We start from the raw sequence: 21,135 nt of genomic DNA, 5'->3' as shown, positions 1-21,135 counted from the left end.
GTTACTCAACTGGTAGAGAATTAGCCTTAAGCAAAAAAAAAAAAGTGTTTTAGAGACAACATCCAGGCCTTGAGTTTAAGCCCTAGTAGAAGCATAGAAAGAGAGGAGGAAGGGAGAAGAAGAGAGAGAAGGAAGGAAGGAAGGAAGGAAGGAAGGAAGGAAGGAAGGAAGGAGGGAGGGAGGGAGGGAGGGAGGGAGGGAGGGAGGGAGCGAGGGAGGGAAGGAAGGAGGGAAGGAAGGAAGGAAGGAAGGAAGGTAGGAAGGGAGGGAGGGAAGGTACTTGGACTGTTATCCAGAGTTGTTAATTTTGAAAATTGTGACTCAGGAAAATTTCAGTGCCAGAGTCGATTTTTTGGGTAAGTTGTTATGGAAGAGCTAGTGTCTATTTGGTTTTATCATAATAATAATCAGTACTAATGCAGTTGGGCTGCTTTGATTTTACACCATTAAAGTAGAGTCTGTGATTTTTATGGGATATTTTTTAAATTCCACTATTAATCATTAAAATCTTGCTGTACTATATAAATGTAGCTAAATTCCACTAAATCCTAAGTGGAAGGACTTTGTACTCCATACTGCTATGTGCTTATTTCGAGTCCAATCTCTGCATACTAACCTGATGGCGCCTCTCTCTTTGTTCTCTTCTTACCACCCTTCCCTCCATGTCTTCCTTTGATTGTACCTGAATGATCTTTCCTTTTCCAATGTGTGCTTTTTGTCCTTTGTCATATGGCACTAATTATGTTCTTGGCACTTTGCTTTGTAGTTATTTTTGGTCAATTATGAATTATAGACTACTCAAAGACATAAATAAAAAATCCAGCATTTTATTTAGTTATCGATCCTATGCCTCTCCAAGGGATGATTTGAGCATGTTTGTTCTATGTTATTCTCCTTTGCCTTTGCTAATGTGGTAGTCACCAGTTATAGAGGTCCCATATTTTGAAACAAATCATACTGGCCAAATCAAATTTATAGGAACAAATCATGAAGTTGACATTCTTCTGCGATTCATTCACAATGTGAACACAATACATATTAAATATAAAGTAAGTGATTTCTTTGACTGCAAGCCTATGTACATTGTTTCTTAAAATTGATGTCCTCATTCTGTCCATAGATTTTTATGTCTATGTCGTTATGTTTATATCTCCAAGACCATGTCCATAACCTTGGATACCCAAATATTGAGTAATTGCTTTTGTACAGTCTGGATCTAATATCCACATATTAACATACCTATGACATACAAACCCTCAGCTTAATTTTAATTATGTTCTAAAATCTAAGTGCCAGTGATTGTATATAGAGAGTCCCTTCTTGAATACTTGTTTGTTAAACATGACATTTGAAATACAATGTAAAAATCAATGTTAACAAATTCTTTAATTTAAAAAAAAAAAAAAAGCAAAAAAGGGCCGGGAGTTTGGCCTAGTGGTAGAGTGCATGCATGAAGACTAGGGTTCAATTCCTTGGTACCACATACATAGACAAAAGCTGGAAGTGATTCTGTGGCTCAAGTGGTAGAGCTCTAGCCTTGAGAAAGCCCAAGGACAGGCTCAGGCCCTGAATTTAAGCCCAGGACTGGCAAAAAAAAAAAAAAGCAAAAAAAAAAAAATGATGCCCTACTAAATTCACTAGCAAAATATGTTCATTGCAGCACTATTTACCATAGCAAAGATATGGAACCAACCCAGATGTCCCTCAGGTGATGAGTGGATCAATAAGATGTGGTATTTGTACACAATGGAATTCTATGCTGCTGTCAGAAAGAACGACATCGCCCCATTTGTTAGGAAATGGAAAGACTTAGAAAAAATGATATTAAGTGAAATAAGCCAGACTCAAAGGAACATAGGCTCAATGTTTTCCCTCATTTGTCATAATCAGTAGAAACCTTGGGCTCTACTCGCAGAGATTTGCAATAGAGCAAAACCTTGATATATAAGGCCATATAGTATGACGCTGTATGACGCTAAATGAAAGGACCTCTAGGATATAGAAACAAAAGCCATATAATGAGTGATTGTTGTCCTTAATGTACTATGTTATCTCTCATCTCCTTTGCTGTCCCTTGGTTATCTCATATTGTTACAGTATCTCACTTTGTTATCTGATATATCGGATATATTTGTATTTGGTTATTTGAAATTGGATAGGGAAGGGGAGAAGACTAGATAGGGGTGGGGTGGGGGGAGGAAAATGGGGACCAAGACATGAGAAAGGGTATCAATGTATGTGAAGTAATGCACCTTCTATCTGGCGAATATAATGTATCCCTTCTATTAATTACAATAAAAATATATGAAAAAAAAATGATGTCCTCAGCCGGCATCAGTGGCTCATGCCTATAATCCTGAAATCTGAGGAGAATGGTTCAAAGTCAGCCCAGACAGGAAATGTCTGTGAGACTCTTCCCTCCAGTTAACCACCCAAAAGCTTGAACATGGAACTATGGTTCATGTGATAGAACGCAAGCCTTAAGCAGACGGCACTCAGGTCCTGGCACAAAAAGGAATTGATGTCTTCAATATATATTTTTATTAAAATTTTGATAGTTGTGATATATCAGGAATTCAAGGAAAGAACAACTGCCGTGATCCTGGGGCTCATTATCCATTAACAGCTGTGTCCAGCTGGTGGCCTGCATCCCCCATTCCTTTAGTGAATGGACACAGTTAGGTCAATATTGATCTAAAATCTTCATGAACTTTTTCTTCTCTTGCAGCTTTGGTTTGCCTTTGTTAATGGATTTTCTGGGCAGATTTTGTTTGAGCGTTGGTGCATCGGCTTGTACAATGTGGTAAGCAGTCCTCCTTCTCTATCTGATAGCCTACAGAACTTCAGGAACATTCCGTCACTGTTTATGTCTGGGAAGTGTATCTGAGCCAATCATCTGTATACTTAGCAGGCAACACAAATATATCTTCGGAGCCCTTGCTGGTGAGACACATCCTGCAGAAGCCCAAGCTCTCCACACATGGTTTCAATCAGAGCACATCATTCCTGAATAACCCATGAAATTATTAACCCATATATCTTGGTAATAGACCCTTGTTAACCCCCTTACAAAATGCCTGTGCAACGTTTTCTTGTCTTTAGCTCAAGTAAAAATATTCTGAACAACATCTAAAATTCCTTCCACTTCATAATTTGACTTCTGATTTCTGAAATGTAAATATTGCTGAGAAGTATGTGATCTGGTATCCTGTGTATTCTTTCTTGAGAGACCATCACATCACCCCTTGGAAAGAATATCTTCTACTCTTAGTGACTAAGTAATTACTTTTGACTTCCAGCTCCTGTAGAGAATGGTAATCAGCTTTTGAATTTTTTTTGCTAATTCTCATGATTTTCCAGTTTTTTTTCATTACTTGGCTGCAACAAATTCAATAGGCAGAAAGAACTGTAAACCATAAGCTAGAATGGCTCAGTAGATTAGATTGCTAGCTTTCATTGCATGGCAGAAAAAAAGAAAAAAAAAACTAAGGGGCAATAACTGAGTATAGTAGAGATCGCCAATCAAGATGTGCTGACAAGTGCCAGTGACTCACTCCTATAACCCTAGCTACTCAGGAGCCTGAGATGCGGACAGTCACAGTTCAATGCTAGCCCTGGCAGGAAATTCCTCACTCTTATCTCCAACAAACTTCCAAACCTGGAAGTGGATATGTGGCTCAAGTGGTAGAGCAGTAGCTTTGAGCAAAAAGGTTTAGGGACAGCACCCAGTCCCTGAGTTCAAGTCTCACAATTGTTTTGATAACATTGAAAAGTACGATCTTTTGAGCTATTGTCTTACATTTGCTTTTAACCCTAACATTGGCCTACTGTGCTCTGTGGGAATTAACCTGCTAAAGCAGCCACCACAGAGAGTGTACTGGAGTTTCCCAAACATGCCATAATATACCTGTGGTTACCGTGTACATTGGTGACTGGATGTTTCTATCATCCCTCTCTTCTGAGTAGCTGCTGAGTATAAAATGCTGAGCAAAATAGCAAGTCTTGGTCCTGTGTGACCTCCTATAAGTGAAGAAGATCAGATGTGTAGACTCAGATAAGGCTGGATCTGGTCTTGACTTTGGTATGTGATGGTTAAATAGCAACCGTGTTTCCCATTTCCAAGTGCATTATGCATATGTGCTAATGACCTAAAAGGCAAACGTTAATGGAAATGAGAACAGGACCAAACAGATGTTTTAGAAAACTCCTCCAACTGCCTACCCCACAGACTTGGACTTTAAGAAATAAAGAGAGAACTCTACAACTTGTGGGGAGAGGTGGGAGGGAAAAACTGGGAGAGAGTGAGGGAAGGGGTGATGTTGTCTAAAAGGAAATGTACTCATTACCTGATGTATATAACTGAACATCACCTGTATAATAATGATAATAAAAAATGTTTAAGAGAGCTAAGGGGAGACAAGAAATTATTAGCTTTGCAGGGCTTGAAATTGTGTGTGTGTGTATGCATGCATGTGCACACACACTTGGGCTCGGGCTTGAACTCAGAGCCTGGATGCTCTCCTGAGCTTTTATGCACAAGATTAGTACTCTACCACTTGAGCCTCTTCCAGGTTTTTGTTGTTGTTGTTGTTGTTACTGTTGTCATTGTTTTGGTGCTTAATTGGAGGTAAGAGTCTCATGGAATATTCTGCTCAGGCTTTGAACCACAATCCTCAGATCTCAGTTGCCTGAGTGGCTAGGATTACAAGTTTGAGCACCAGCACCTAGCTAGGACTTGCAACTCCTTGAGAGAATTAAAGTTATGCTATGTTATGAGGGAAGAATGCTTACTACATCCTTTATGATGAGTGACTATATCCTTAATGACTCCACCCTGGAAAAAGCTGAGTCAGAGAGTTGACACCTCACAGGGAGCAAGCCCCACCCATTGTAACAGAGGCTGAATGCTAGGGTGCTCTTGCTTCTAGAGCTAGATATGTCTGGAATGCATGTCACTTCCTTATAGGATAGGTGGATTTTAGCCCTGTTTTTAATGCTTAGGCTCTGAGAAAACGAACTGTCTATTCTGTCAAACCAAAAAATGTCTCCATCTTGCAACCACTCATCAATCTATACTAAATTAAGCAATTATTTGCTTCTTGACTTCGAACAGTACCAGTTGTGCTGTTTATTATCAGTCATCAGTGTCAAGGTATAAGTGCTTCCCAATGAATAATGATTTCACTAATGATTGGAGTGCTTTCTAACTTCCTGTAGCACTCTACCAACCTGGTAACAAATTGTGAATAGGATGTGAGCCTGACTCCTTGACAAGGAGGAGGGACAGGTTGGCTTGAGATAAAAACTGAGCAGGCCAGGAGTTTGGCCTAGTGGTAGAGTGCTTGCCTAACATGCACAAAGACCTGGGTTCTGTTCCTCAGTACCATATACATAGAAAAGCCAGAAGTAGAACTGTGGCTCAAGTGATTGAACACTAGCCTTGAGGAAAAGCCCAAGGACAGAACTCAGGCCCTGAGTTCAGTCCCTAGGTCTGGCAAAAACAAAAACAAAAACAAAAACAAAAACTGAGCTGACACATGGCCTGGTATGTCTGCCTAACTTGGGGAAGTGGCTATGTACCCTTCTGCACAGGAGTAAATTGCCTTGATGAACTGAAATCTCCTTTATATCATGTGTGTCTATTCATTTCTGTCATGAAGGCAAGTTTATTTTTTTAGATATGTATAGCCATGGGCAATTCAAATGAATCCAATACATTTTATTGACTTCATATAGATACAGATAGGCTGAAAGACTGTTGCTCAAACTAGGATCTACAGGCCCCTTATCTAGTGATTGGGGTTTTTTGGGGTGTGTGTGTGTGTGTGTGTGTGTGTGTGTGTGTGTGTGTGTTCATCCATTAGAAAGAATAATATGTCATTTGCAGGGAAATGGATGGACCTAGAAGAAAAGCCATGTGACGTAAAGTAGGTCATCCTTAGAAAGGCAAATGGCACATGTTTTCTTTTAAATATAGAAGTTAGATCTAAAATACCACTAGGCATAATCATTCACACAGGGCTCAATGCATTTATACACAAACTGACTAAGGAAGGTATACTTTGGGGAGGAATCCAAAGGCATAACTCCTCTGAACAACTAAAGTACTGTTTATCAAAACAAATGCCAGAAAGTAGAAACATGTTTTTGGGAGACAAAAGGGAACACTGAAATGGAGAAGTGAAGGGTAAGTAAATACAGTCATTATACTCAGGGTATGCAATGTAAAAAATGAACTAAGTAACTTGTGGGTACGGATCGAAAGGGGAAAAATGGTGAAGAAAGAGTTGACATAAACCAAGAAGTGTTGGACTCATAACTTAAGGAATTGTAACTCCTTTATACAACTACTTGATATAAGTTTTACAAAAAGAAAAGTTTAGATTCATAAGCCCACACTAATGTAACAGCAGACTTTTCTAGTGATTGTCATGCATGTGATAGTTGAAGGTCCATAGTGACCTCCGATCTCCAGATTTGGAATGCGTTTGGTGCATTTGTGTATCCCCTGAGCAGAAATAGAATCCAAGCTGAAATGACTGTAGGTTACCAGAATCCATAGAACAGCCTTTGTAGTGCCAGGGAGAACTGGGAGGGAAGGGATAGCCAAAGAGCTATGAATCTATAAATCTCTCTGAATCTCTTATGCTAGAAGGGCTAAACCTTTTGAGAAGAATGATGTATGGTAGTTCACTTTAGGGTGCCATATAAAAATATGGGAGACTATATGCTTTATAACTAAAATGAGGTTTACTTAGGTCAGAGTTTGGGAGGCTGGAATTGCAGACAATCTAATCTGTTTAGCATCCATGAACCCCGCTCCCAGGCAGCCACTGGCTGATTACAACACAGCAGGAGATCAGTCATATCAGGTGGCTTCACTTTTTGCCAACTCACTCTCAAGAGAACTAACTCACTCCTGGGAGAACTATATTAATCCCTTCTGAGGGTAAAGATGCCTAATCTAATCACCTTCCACTAAGCCCCTGCTTAATGCCTCCACTGCTCAGAGATGCCACATGGAGAACTTTGGGGAAACACATCATATTTAATCCATAAGTGGAGGTTTTCTCAGGGAAATAAATTGCTATTAGTTTGAAATACATTGAAAAGAAAATTTACCCATCCAGTGTTAGCACTTTGGTCCCCTATTGCATTTCATCCACACATCTGATGCAGATGCACATTGATTCTTAACCAGTTGAGAGTCTTACAAATGGTGTGGTTGTTATCTTCTGGGTGAACACTACAGTTGCACCAAACCACAGTGTATCAACCAAATTAGAAACATTTAACATGAATACTAACATGCCCATGTTAGTCTATATGCTAGTCTTGCCATTCCCTTTCCAGCAATGTCCTATGTAGCTTCTTTTCTTCCAGTCCATGATCTTTCGCGATACTCATTGCAAAGGTTGCTTTGAGGCATGTAAGCCATTGCCAGGAACTCTCACATCTGGGTTGTTTTCTCCCTTGCCTTTCTTTAAACAGTATTCTCTCCTGCTTTTTAATTTTCTTTTCTTTTTTTTTTTTTTTTGGCCAGTTCTAGGGCTTGAACTCAGGGCCTGGGCACTGTTGTTGAGCTTTTTCAAGGCGAGTCACTCTACTGCTTAAGCCACAGCATCATTTCTGGCATTTCCTGTGTATGTGTACCAAGGAATTGAGCCCAGGGCTTCATCCATGCTAGGCAAGCACTCTGCCATACTCCTGGCCCCGTCCCAATTTTTTTACTTTGGTTCCCCCAAGCCAGCTACAGTAACTAATTATTGTTTCTCAATTTAATTCGTAGAGCATGTTAAACTGCATTAGAACAGACTTGAAAAGTTTAGTTTTCCTAAGTCATGAGCTCACACTGTCCCATTAGATCCCAATTATAGTCAATGCCTCTTATCTGGTGATTTCATTTACTTACTGTATGATCTGAAAAGTATTAAGAGGAAAATTCCAAAAATAAGTAATTTATAGTTTTAACTTTCCTGGCAACTTGTCATTATAAGTGTTCTCTTTTGGTAATGCTTACTGTTATTAAACTCTTACTGTATTTAATTTGTTAATCTCTTACTGTGCTTAATTTGTAAGTTGAACTTTATCATAGTTGGAAAAAATATCAGACTACAGACTACTAAAAGACCAACAAAACCATTGCTAGTAGGAAAGCAGGAAAGTGGCTACTGTATTTTTCTCTTTGCAGAGGGAAACAAATCATTGAAACCTTTTTTTTTTTGCCAGTCCTAAGGCTTAAACTCGGGGCCTGAGTGCTGTCCTTGGGCTTTCTCAAGGCTAGAGCTCTACACTTGAGCCACAGCACCATTTCTGGCTTTTTTTCTATGTATTTGGTGCTGAGGCATTGAACTCAGCTTGTAGTGCATGCTATGTGAGCATTCTACCACTAGGCCAAACTCCGGACCTCTGGAATCTTTCTTAAAAGAAAAAAAAAGTACCAGCAGAGGGGTACTGATGGTTCTAGCTACTGGAGAGGCTGAGGATTACAATTCAAAGTCCATGAGACTCCTATCTCCATTTAACCACACAAATAGCCAGGAGTAGAGCTGTGGCTCAAGTAGTAGAGCACCAGCTTTAAGTGAAAAAGCTAAGGGATAACACCCAGACTCTGAGATCATGCCTTAATACCTACACACACACACACACACACACACACACACACACACACACACACACACAATTAAAGTCAACATCTTCAGAGGCACATCTACCTATGAACCCAATGTTCCAGAGGCCCTGCATCTTAGCTAGTCACCATCCTAGGGTCTCACAGGTTCTCCCCAATATCTATATGATGCTCAGGAACTTTGTAAGATGTATCTTCTTAAGGATCTTCCAGGAGAAGCTTCCCTACATTCTATTTATTTATTTATTTTTTGTTGATTAGGTCTTGGGGTTTGAACTCATATCCAGTGTGTTATCTCTGAACTACTTTTTTTTTTTGTTTTTGAGAAAGGTACTCAAGGCTATCACTCCAAGCTTGTGCCATGGCTCCATTTCTGGTGTGTGTGTGTGTGTGTGTGTGTGTGTGTGTGTGTGTGTGTGGTGTGTGGTTAATTGGAGATAAGAGTCTCATGGGCTTCTCTGCCCTGGCTGGCTTCCAACTGTGATCCTCAGATCTCAACCTCTGGAGTAGCTAGATCATTTACATGAGCTACTAGTGCATGGCCTTTCCCATTTTCTTTTTAAAATTGTTATTATAAAGATGATTCACAGACAGGTTACAGTTATATAAGTCAGGTAACGAGTACATTTCTTTTTGAACAATGTGCCCCCTTCCCTTGCTCTTCACCCTCTCCTTTTTCTTTATCCTCTTGCCAAGTCCTATCATCCAGTACTGTACAAGTCACATCCACCAATGTAAGAATGCCTTCCTAACTTGGCCCTTCTTCTGAGCCATGCTTATGAGTAATTTTGTAGAGTTCTGTGTTGCACATGTTTATCTATATACCTGTTACCCTGCTGCCCCAGGTCACTAGCTCAACTGACAAGGTTCCTGGAAGTCAGAGACCTGCTTTCTTTTTTCTCAGTTTCTCTTCTGTTTTTAAATCCATGGTACTTGTCATACAATTGGCCCATCATTCATTCCTAATAGATGTCTGCTGAATGACTAAATGGATGAAATACCTCATGATTCCTGAACTTTGAGAATACCATGAAGTCAGGAAGCTGGGAAATTGCGCATTGACCAGTGCTGACAGAAAATAGAACACTTCCCAGACTCTGATGTCAGCCTCCTCTCTGTTTAGCTTACAAAGGAGGGCAGTTGTTCATGGATAACTCATCAAATGTTCATAATGTTGTTTTTGATATTCAATGGATTCATTTTACACAGATCAACAGTGAAAACTGGTGGTTCATTTATTTCTTTGTCCGGTGGGTATTTGGAAAGTGCTTGAATCACCTAGTCTCAGGTTTGGACTTGAATGGAAGATAAGTCATCATTTCAAAGAAGTACAAGGCGGAAGATTGTTCTTAATAATTCATTGTCTCCCACACAGATCTTCACTGCATTGCCACCCTTCACGCTGGGGATTTTTGAGAGATCTTGCACTCAGGAGAGCATGCTCAAGTTCCCACAGCTCTACAAAATCACCCAGAATGCTGAAGGCTTCAACACAAAGGTAAACAGGGTATAATCCAGGGAGCTGTCAACTCAGGAAGGCACTCTCCTGCCTGTACCTTCAGGCAAGGTACCTGTGGCTCGGCTTAGTCACCATATTGTGGCACTTGAAAGCCTACAAGAGAAACAATGAGACCATGACAGCCCCCCTCCAGATAGCAAGTCCAGGGAGCTAGACAGCCCTCTGCTGTGATCCTCATGTTGTGCATTAAGTTCTAGTGAGTTGACACCTCTCTTTTCTTTTAGTCATTTTGGCCTCCCTTGTCAAGGAGACAGATGGAACCCTGCAGTGATGCTGTGTTTTTCAGTTTTAAAGAAGATATTTCTTTAATTGTAATGTATAGAGGGGTTACAGTTATATTCGCCAGATGGAAGGTGCATTACTTCACATACATTGACACCCCTTCTTATGATTTTGTCCCCATTTCCCTCCCCACCCCTCCCAATTTCATATAAACAAATAAACATATAAACAATATGCCAGGTAACAAAGTCAGATACAGTAATAATAATATGGGATTAACCAAAGGGCAACAAAGGAGAAGAGAAATACCATAGTACATTAAGAACAACAATCACATGATATAAAGCTCTTGTTTCCATATCCTGGAGATCTTTTCATTTAGCCTCATCCTATATGACCTTTTGTGTCTAGGTTTTGTGCTATTGTGATCCTCTGCTAGGAGAGTCTAGGTGAGTACTAATTATTACAAGTGAGGGAATTCGTTGAGGCTATGTTCCTTTGGGTCTGGCTTATTTCACTTAATATGATTTTTTCCACTTCTTTCCATTTCCTTAAAATGGCGCCGATCATATAACAAATGATTGTTGTCCTTAATGTACTATGTTATCTCTCATTTCCTTTGCTGTCCCTTGGGTATCTCATATTGTTACAGTATCTCACTTTGTTATCTGATATATTGAATTTATTTGTATTTGGTTATTTGAAATTTGATAGGGAAGGGGGGAAAACCAATAGGGGGAGTGGGTGGTGGGTGGGAGGAGGGTAATGGGTACCAAGACATGTGAAAGGGTATCAATGTATGTGAATTAATGCACCTTCTATCTGGCAAATATCCTGTAACCCTTTTATTAATTACAATAAAAAATATATTAAAAAATGGCGCCGATATCATTCTTTCTGATGGCAGCATAGAATTCCATTGTATATAAATACCACATCTTTACTTCTTTTTTTGTCAGTTCTGGTGCTTGAACTCAGGGCCTGAGCACTGTCCTTAGTCTTCATCAAGGCTAGGGCTCTAACACTTGAGCCACAATACCCCTTCTGGCTTTTTCTATGTATATGGTACTGAGGAGTCAAACCCTGGTCTTTGTGCATGCTAGGCAAGCACTCTACCTTTAGGCCACCCTCCCACATAGTAAGACTGGCTAGATAGAAATATAGGAATTAAATCAGTGATAGTTTTGTTTTTGTTTTTGACTGGAGAATCAGAAAAGAGAATACATCTAGATACAGGTTGAGCATCCTGTATCTGATACGCTTAGGACCAGAAGCATTTCAGAATTCAGAAGGCTTATTTTTTAATTTGGGAATATTTATATATAGTTAATGTATACATATAATGCTACCTGCTAGATGTGATATATATCATATATAGGATTTATATTGTATATTATGAATGGTATGTAGTGTTTAATATCTTATATAAAATATAATGTATATTATGTTACATATAATATAATGGTATGTCACAGAGTTGGTCTCCAAGTCTAAATGTAAAATCATCTATATCCTATACATATAGCCTGCAAGTAATTTTTGCAAAAAAATTTTAATAACTTTCTGCATGAAACAAAGTTTCATGGTGTAGGATTTTCCTTAACAGTCTCACTCAGATTTCGAGTATTTTACATTTGGGATTTTCAGATTAGGAATGCTCAAAATGTATCTGTGGGTTATCATGAGGAGTCCCATGCAGAGGAGGGCAAGAGTGACCTGTCAGTCCTGCAAGGAGTGGCAGACTGGCAGATTATTGCCTGCCCAAAGGGACACACACACACACACACACACACACACACACACACACACACAGAGCTAGATCGATTTATACAGATAGACATAGATATCTAGATCTAGCTTGATATATTTAGAATCACAGGCTTTGTAGTAAAACTACTATCATCCAATCACCTGGATGCAAGTGGGAAAACCAGTTGTTTCTTGGTGTTTTCTTGCATGCTCCCCATAGAACCCGCATAGCCCACTGCTGTGAGCTCCCACAGTGCACCATTTGCTGTAAACTACATCCAGAGTTTCAGAGTCTGGCCTCTCTGACTCACTTGTCCTATCTTCCCACAGGTTTTCTGGGGTCACTGCATCAATGCTTTGGTTCACTCCCTCATCCTCTTCTGGTTTCCAATGAAAGCACTGGAGCACGGTAATGGCTTCATGATTCCAACTGTCAGCAAGTAGCTTGGCAGTCCCTCTGCTGCTGGTGTGTTCACAATTTTCCCCCAGTTCTGTGCAAGTGATCACAAAACACACTGTAAAGGGAAAATATAGCTAAAAATCAAACGAGAGCTGGTACCGGGTCTATAATACATAGGCTTCATCAGTTCTGGCTTTGAAAATTCAGGTCCTTTGGAGTTGATTGGGTAAATACTGTAATTTCTAAACTCATATTGTAATAACTTCTAGACATTAATATTGATAGGGGTGTTGCACTATCACAGTGTACAATTGCCTCTTTCCCATGAGTTTAAAACCTTCTGTTAGCTACTTGAGCTTCCATTTTTCAAATTTCCAATAGTTCTACACAGAATGATTCAGATCCTATAAGAGTAAAACTGTTCCTTCTTTTCTAAGTCTCCTTCCTTAACATATACTTTTGGAAGCCATAGTTCATTGAGTGCCTGATATTCCAGATTGGTTGAGTCCTCGTGTCTAGCTCCAAGGGAACCAGTGACCTCTGTGACTGCCTCTGTTTGTTCATACTTTAATATTTTTATTTATATAGTTCTTATTATTATCTTTAAGTAGTTGTACAAAATGGTTTCAATTCAATGTGTCCGTTTATGAATACAATGCATCTTGATCCACATCATCCCTTCCATTTTTCCCCCAACCTAGTCATACCTGTGTGTGTGTGCACGTGCGTGCGCGTGTGTGTGTGTGTGTGTGTGTGTGTGTTATATTCTGGTCCTGGGGCTTGAATTCAGGACCTAGGTTCTGTACCTTAACTTTTTCTGCTCAAGGATAGCACTCTACCACTGGAATCCTATCTCCACTTCCAGCTTTTTGAGTGGTTAATTACTTTTCTGCCCCAGCTGACTTCAAGCCCTGACCCTCAGAACTCAGACTCTCCTGAGTAGCTAGAATTACAGATGTGAACCACAACTGCCTAGCTGATCACATTTCTTGATATATCCAAAATGTGGTATCTGAGAAAATGAAAATGTATCATCTTTCATCCCTCTCCAATAATCCCCCTCGGGAGAAAAATACTGCAAATGTTCATCAGACACATCCTTTGACTGTTCAAAGAAGATAATTTCCAAGTGCCTTTGTTGCAGTGTCAATCTGGGATTTTTGTGGGGATTTTGTGGGTGTGGGTGTATCTGCTATTATTATTGTTTTGTTTCAAATAGAAATGGCTTATCCTCACTGGTGTTCTTCAGCCTAAACACTGACAAGAACTTATGCGTTCATAGTTGATTAGGGCCTAAGACCTCTTCCTAAAGTGTTATCTTAACTCCTTTGCTTTTGAGGATCCTTAAAATTTCCAGACTCATCGTCTGAAAATAATACTCTAGTGAATTTGCTTTCTGTGCTTTATCTTTGGTCCTCATGGATTTGATTTGGTTTAACGGTAATTCTAGAAGAGAGAGATTATAAGGGGAAGAGTATTGGGTATGTTTTTATTTGTGGATCTTAGGTGGTCAAAGCATCATCATCAAGTGTGTGACATGAATAGGAGCAATTGTGGTGACTTTCCTCTTAAAATGTCTCCAAGTTCAACAGAACAGGGATGTGTTATCAGATTCATTTGCTTGTTTATGTGTTCTGATGTCACATATGCTAGTGAGTTCTTACTACATTTGTTTGCTTTTGAGACAATCTTCACTATATAGCCTACATTATCCTCAAACTTATTATCCTCCTGTTTCTCCTCCCCAGTAGCTGGGATTAGTCTTTTGTTTGAGTTTGGCTTTTACCAGTCCTGGGGCTTGACCTCAGAGCCTGAGCACTATCCCTGCACTTTTTTTTATTATTATTATTTAAGTCTTGGACTCTACCTCTTGAGTCACAGCTCCACTTCCAGCTTTTGGTGGTTAATTGGAGGTAAGAGTCTCATGGGCTTATCTGCCCAGGCTGGCTTTAAATCTGGATCCTCAGATCATAACCTCCTAAATAGCTAATTACAGATGTGAGCCACTAGTGCCTATCTAGGGCAAGAAATATTCTTGAGAAGGTGTGGGTAGATCATTCATTTCCTAGAAGGTTTCCAAAAATACTTGCTTTGCTTACTTTTTTGCATGGTTTTTGGATAGACTTTTCAAAGCACTCTTTGCTGATAGAGTTTGTGACGTTTCATTTCCAAGTTTGAAAATAAATTTTTCCATTCAAGCAAGTCAGTAAATCAGACTTTCCCCTCTCCCCCAGCCTTAGCCTCAAGCTCCTGTTCATGGTCTGCTTCCCCCAACTGCTCCCCTATACTGACCCTTTACTCTGAAAAGTGACTGTAGGTCCAGATCACATATATCACTTTGGTAGGTGTTGAGATTTATCAAGGTCATTGGTACCAGGCCATACTTGGAGTTTCCATTGGCATTTCTAGACTGCATAGTTAAGCAACCCTCCTTGAGGTGGAATGTGGTCTTTGACAAAGCAATGGAAAAACCACTTTTGATTTGAAAAAGAAATTTTCAGATTTTTCTTGATGGAATTTTAGAAGGAGTTGATGGCCACGGGAGAGAAAGCTTCTTTGAGAATTTTGATCCTCAGTCCCAGGAGCCCTTTAAGAAACAAATTGATGCCTATGTATTGGCATTCATTAAGAAAAATAATCTTTCAACATTTTTAGAAAAGATATTTGGGGACTTTTGAACTTTCAAAAAAATAAATTGTGGAAATAGAGGTATGGCTCAAGTGGTAGAATGCCAACCCTGAGCAAAATCAATTAAGAGAGAATGTCCTGGCCTTGTTCAGGCCCTTGAACTGCCACCAAATAAATAATAAATAAATAAATAAATACATAAATAAATAAGGTTTTATATAAAATAAAATGTAGTGTACCTCTTTTTTTTCTTTTTTTTATTGTAATTAGTAAAAGGGTTACATGATATTTGCCAGATAGAAGGTGCATTAATTCACATACATTGATACCCTTTCACATGTCTTGGTACCCGTTGTTTTGACCATAGTATTTTTGAGTAATATTAGCCACTCTTTTTAATTAAATTTTTTATTGTTATTATAAAGGTAGTGTACAGAAGAGTTACCATTTACAAGTCAGGTAATGAGTACATTTCTTTTCAGGCATCACCTCTTACTTTGCTCTTTCTGTTTTTCCTCCCATCCCCATGTTAGTCCCCTTTGACCTATATTTTGTTATTATAAACTTGAATGTCTTATGGTATATGAATCTTAAAAATTTGCATTGTTTTATATTAAGCTAAATTGGTGAGACTGCTGAGCTTCTCTGAGGTTGTAGCTTCTTAAACATCAAGTATTCACTCATTTTAAAAATAGAGGAAGAAGAAGGAGGAGGAAGAGGGGAAAGAAACGGAATTTTCTGTGCCAAACTACTCCTAGGTTCAGTTCTGAAGATACAGTAGTATACATAAGAGATGAATTTCTACTCCATGGAACTTGACTCTACAGAAAGCAGGTCTTGAACAAGAAGTGTTATCGAAGATGAAGATCCAGGCAAGGTGTGGTGGCTCACACTTGCAATTCCAGACAGAAGAGATCAAAAGGATCAGGGTTCAAGGCTAACCTGGGCTAAAAGTGAGATCTCATGTCAAAAAAAGGAGTAGATATAGTAGTGTGCACTTGTCATCCCAGCTATGTGGGAGGTGTAAATGGGAGGATCACAGTTCAGCACGTGATGCTATCCAAAAAAATAACTAATGCAAAAAGTGTGCTGGAAATGTGGCTTAAATGGCAGAGCAATGTCTAACAAGCATGAGGCCTTGAGTACAAACCAGAATCACACACCCCTCAAAAAATAATTAAAAATTAAAAAGAGGAAGAGCTAATTTAAGTAGAATTTAATTAAGAAAATATATTAGGCTTTAAAGACTATTTCAAAGTCACCTGCCAGTGGCTCATGCCTTCAACCTAGCTACTCAAGAAGCTGAGATCTGAGGATCACAATTCCTAGCCTGCCCAGGCAGAAAAGATGGTGAGAGTCTTATCACCAAAAATCTAGAAACTGAGCTGTGGCTCAACTGGTAGACTTCTGGCCTTGAGCACAAAAGCTCAGGGACAGCATCCAGATTCTATATTCAAGCCCCAGGACCAGCACGCATGCACACACACACACACACACACACACACACACACACACATACACACCATAAAGACTGCTTCCAAGATGGGGGGGTGGGGTGGAGGGGAGGGTAATGGGTACCAAGACATGTGAAAGGGTATCAATGTATGTGAATTAATGCACCTTCTATCTGGCAAATATCATGTAACCCTTTTATTAATTACAATAAAAAAAATTTAAAAAAAAGACTGCTTCCAAGAGAATATGGAGCCAGACTTGAAAGATAAATATGAATGAATGAAAGAAAGAGTGAAAGAGTGAGCAGACAAGAACAGTTACAGCCTTCAGGAGTAAATCAGGGCAAGGGCAATTCAAGAGGAAGAAGATAGGAAATTGGGGCCCGAGGGCAGTAATTATGAAATAATTTCTTGAATTGGTGTGTATAAGGGAAGGCTGAGCAAACTCTTCTGGACTTTTGGGATAGACGAACCTTTCAGAATAGAAGTGTCATGGGAGCTCTATGTGTAATGGAAGTGTAAGAGTGTAAAAGAAGCAAGGAGCTATCTCTACTAATCTCTAATAGTTATTATACTATATTATGCAGATCTTCCTGTTAAGCTATAGAAATCATGCCCTGAAACAAACAATGTACTGGTATTTGTTCCCTTAAAAGTAACTACCACCTGGGCACTGGTGGCTCATGTCTTTGATCCTAACTACTCAGAAGGCTGAGATCTAAGGATAACAGCTCAAAAACATCCCAGGCAGACAGAGCCCCAAGATGCATATCTTCAGTTGACCAGCAAAACTCCAGAAATGAAGGTATGACTGAAGTGGTAGAGCACCAACCTTGAGTAGAAAGGCAAAGTAAGAGCACAAGGCCCTCAGTTCAAGTCCCAATACCAGCACACACTAATTATGTGTATAGTTAAGAAAGGGTGTAATAAATTTTACAAAAAGATTCAAAGAGACATGAAAGTTTAAAGGGACAAAAAATGGGATTAGTCAGTTAGTGTAACTGTTCCCATCTGGGAACCCTGCTGAGAAGAAGTTTATAAAACACTGAAGCATATACATACAGTGAGCAGAACTTTTATACTAAGGATTAGAAAGACAAGATTTCTTTCAGAAAGACTTTGGGAGTCTTTACATGGAAGTAAAATTTATAAATCTGAAGTAACTCATTCTTTAACCAAATCACAGAATGTTTACAATGGAAACAAGATTTCAATTTCAAATGTAAGATTTCTTTCATTTTGTTGTTTTGTTTTAAATACAGGAATGAAGTGCTCAAGAAAAGACCTAACATTATCATTTTCCCGTGCGTACGTGCGTGCGTGCGTGCGTGTGTGTGTGTGTGTGTATGTGTGTGTGTGTGTGTGTGTGTGTGTGTGTCTGTGTCTGTGTTTTGATACTCAAGCTTGAACTCAAGGCCTCATGCTCTCACTGGCTTTTCCACTCAGTGCTGGCCCTCTACCACAGGACTCACACCTCTACTTCTGGCTTTTTGCTGATTAATTGGAAATAAGAATCTGTTGGATTTATCTACCCAGGCTGGCTTTGAATCATGATCCTCAGATCTCAACCTTATGAGTAGTTAGGATTCCAGGAATGAGCCACTAGTACTTGGTATCCAGATTTCACTCATATCATCAACAAGAAGCTGAACTAAGGGGCTTCACCCCAAAAAAGTTCATTTCCTACCTAAAGATTTATTTCCCCTGTCCTATGGAGAAATGTGTTTGTCATGGACACATGAACTATTTTTTTCTTATTTTCTATATCCCTGATACTGGAGCATATAGAACCTTGATCCAGGAGCAGTCACCCCTCCAAGAGCTAATTTAAAGTGGCTATGCTGCAAGCAGGCCTTTGAGATGTACATATATATGGATGTGAACAGGTGCGTATATGTGTATATATAAGTATGTGGATCTACCTATATTTATAGATCTAGATCTAGATAAATGTAGATAGATCTACATATACACTTGCATATATATGTACATAAACATGCACAGAAGTAAATATAGATATCCACACATATACACACATCATTTAGACACATGTGTACTTAAATATGTATGTACACATACACAACCAACCTCCTGGAATATCTTCATCAGACTCTCACATCCCAAACTGAAATTCACTTTCCCTAAAAAAGATCCAAGGAATCAATGAACCAGCCAACATGAGAGCACTTCCCCCTTCTCCCCCACCCAGATCTGCTGCAGTTACTCAAGATGGCTAATTCTAAACTTGTTCAGGGTATCTACCTTGAACTCTGACTCTTCCTTTCCTCAAGAACCTTAATAAAGGCTGTGGGGCCTACATTCTGCCCCATCTTCTTTCTGACTCCTTTTAAAATCCATCTTTCATACCTGACATGCCTAGCCTTCTGTTTCTAATTGCAGGAAAATCGAAAAAAAATCTACTCTTCTTGCCAGTCCAGGCAGAAAAGTCCATGAGACTCTTATCTCCAATCATCTACCAAAAGACTAGATGTGAAGCTGTAGCTCAAGTAGTAAAACACTGGTCTTGGCACAAAAAAGCCCAGGTAGAATACCTAAGCCATGAGTTCAAGCCCTAGGACTAGTATACACGAGTCTGTATATTTTTATCTGTCTCCATCTTGAAGGGATCCATGAATTTTGCTCACATGGATTGCTTATCAGAGGGCCTACTTAGGTACTGAGACTGAAGAATGTCACTTAATCATATACAACGGCATAAAAAAGTGGTTTGTAGCCTCACTAGGTGATTGGCATGAGCAATCCAAATTAATCCCCCTCATTTTTCTTGTCCAGGCTGGCTTCAACCCCAAATCCTCAGATCTCAGCCTCCTAAATAGTTAGGATTACAGGTGTGAGTCACCGGTGCCTGGCCTTGCTTCACCTTTCCAATTTACTTTTTGTCAACGAAAGGGGGAGAAAAGATTAAAAATTGAATTCCATAGCTTTAACTTCATCCAGCTGAAATGTCAACAGAGAGAAGGAAAAAAAACCAGCAAAAGGCTTACACAACCAAGAAGTTAACCCAGCACTGGTTATGGGTATAATTATAATCACTAACACTTGTGTAAACCCTCCTTTTTAGAAAACCCTTTCCAAGATTTTATACCATTCTTCACAAAGAAAGAAATAAGTAAAATATGCAGTACTGGAAGCAGAAATGATAGTTGTTTGTGATAGCAGACTAATTTTAAAGGTTTATTTATAAATGAGATACCTGAAACTTTTACTACAGCTATGTCCTTGAGAGAAATCTACGAGTCACCTCCTCTGGGTCTCTTGATTCTTCTAAGACCCGAAGAGTGAGGCCAAGGGGGTGGGGATCTAGTTCATATTCTGGAATCTGTGCTGCTCTGAAATTGTGCTGCTAAAAATTGCTGAAGCAAAATGGAAAGAAAAGGAAGCAGGAACTTGGCATCTGTTCTCTGACCAAAATGTCTTGGCAAAAGTCTATTGTCAAGGCATTCATACTGGTCCTCTCCATCTCTCCCTGCTATATGTTATGCACTCTAGGTGCCTGTGGCTGTCATTTTGGCTGATCCCTGATTTGTTCTCCATCAGAAAAAATACTCAGAAATCCTCCCATCTGGTTTCATGATTAATAAACCCTCTTTTTTCTTACTGTACAGTACCATACTTTAGTTTTGTCTTCACCTCTTGCTTTTTGTCAGAGCCATTCTTGCAATATATTTTGTGGTTTTGCTAGAGAGTGCTGTAATGTTTAATGAGCATTTAATTGAAATGGCATCTTTATTTAAAAATATCAGCAACCAGCTAAGTGCTGGTGGCTCCCACTTGTAGTTCTAGTTACTCATCAGTAAGTAAGGGACAGTGCTCAGGCTCTGAGTTCAAGCTCCAGTACCCAAACACACACACACACACACACACACACACACACACTATTATCAACATAAACTTTTGGACTGTCTATTTCTTGTTTGGAAAATGAGGCATACTTTTCTTACAAATCAAAGCTTTCTCCCACAAGTATTTTCAAAGAAGTTTTGGCATGCAACATTTTGGGAGCTGTTTCTACTAATAGTGGAGAGCCTGTGTGGCTTTTATCCCATTGGTCACAAGTATCCATTGCAATGACTGTATGATCAGACCTCATTTGTCGAGTCCTACATTATGTTGGTACCTGGATTCATCTAAAAAAAATTGCAAATCATGGAAGTCTGGCTGAATGGCCTCAATAGCTGCCTTGAGCCAGGGCATCCTGAATCCACAAGATTGTCTTGTCATCCGAGAGTCAGAATGCTATTTCCATCTTTTAAGTATTTAGTAAGCACTGTCATTAAAACAGATTTTATATCTCATGGAGTCCAAGATTAATCTACAAGAGATTCAGTGCTTTATCTCTTTCTTCTTTGCCCTGTAGAAATCATCTTAGACTTTGGAGCCAGGCAACAAAAGCCTTTCTTTCTTGGTTCAGTCCTCATACAAAGATGGATCTGATCAAACTTTGCAAAAGGCTAGGTGATCTCAGGCAGGTTCAGTTAAAAGCCAGCTGTTCTGAAGCAGTGGGCAGGTGAAT

General features: G+C 39.4%; 1 protein-coding gene across 3 annotated transcripts in view; it reads left to right on the top strand.

Moving 5' to 3' along the window:
* The window catches only part of Atp8a2 (ATPase phospholipid transporting 8A2), a 445,427-nt gene that overhangs the window by 317,864 nt on the left and 106,428 nt on the right, over positions 1-21,135 (top strand). For 2 of the 3 annotated variants that reach the window (XM_090342380.1, XM_090342381.1), the window contains exons 28-30: positions 2,729-2,803; positions 10,005-10,127; positions 12,450-12,528. In XM_090342380.1, the coding sequence (XP_090198506.1) occupies positions 2,729-2,803; positions 10,005-10,127; positions 12,450-12,528 (277 nt within the window). The remainder of the gene's footprint in view (positions 1-2,728; positions 2,804-10,004; positions 10,128-12,449; positions 12,529-21,135) is intronic. The other variant, XM_090342382.1, reaches the window with a different exon arrangement.

This window comes from Megascapheus bottae, chromosome 11, assembly GCF_031878675.1.
Source record: "Megascapheus bottae isolate mThoBot1 chromosome 11, mThoBot2.hap1, whole genome shotgun sequence".
In the NCBI taxonomy this organism is placed as follows: Eukaryota; Metazoa; Chordata; class Mammalia; order Rodentia; family Geomyidae; genus Megascapheus; species Megascapheus bottae.
The sequence above is the reverse complement of the archived record's forward strand: the minus strand, read 5'-3'. Positions and strand labels throughout refer to the sequence as shown.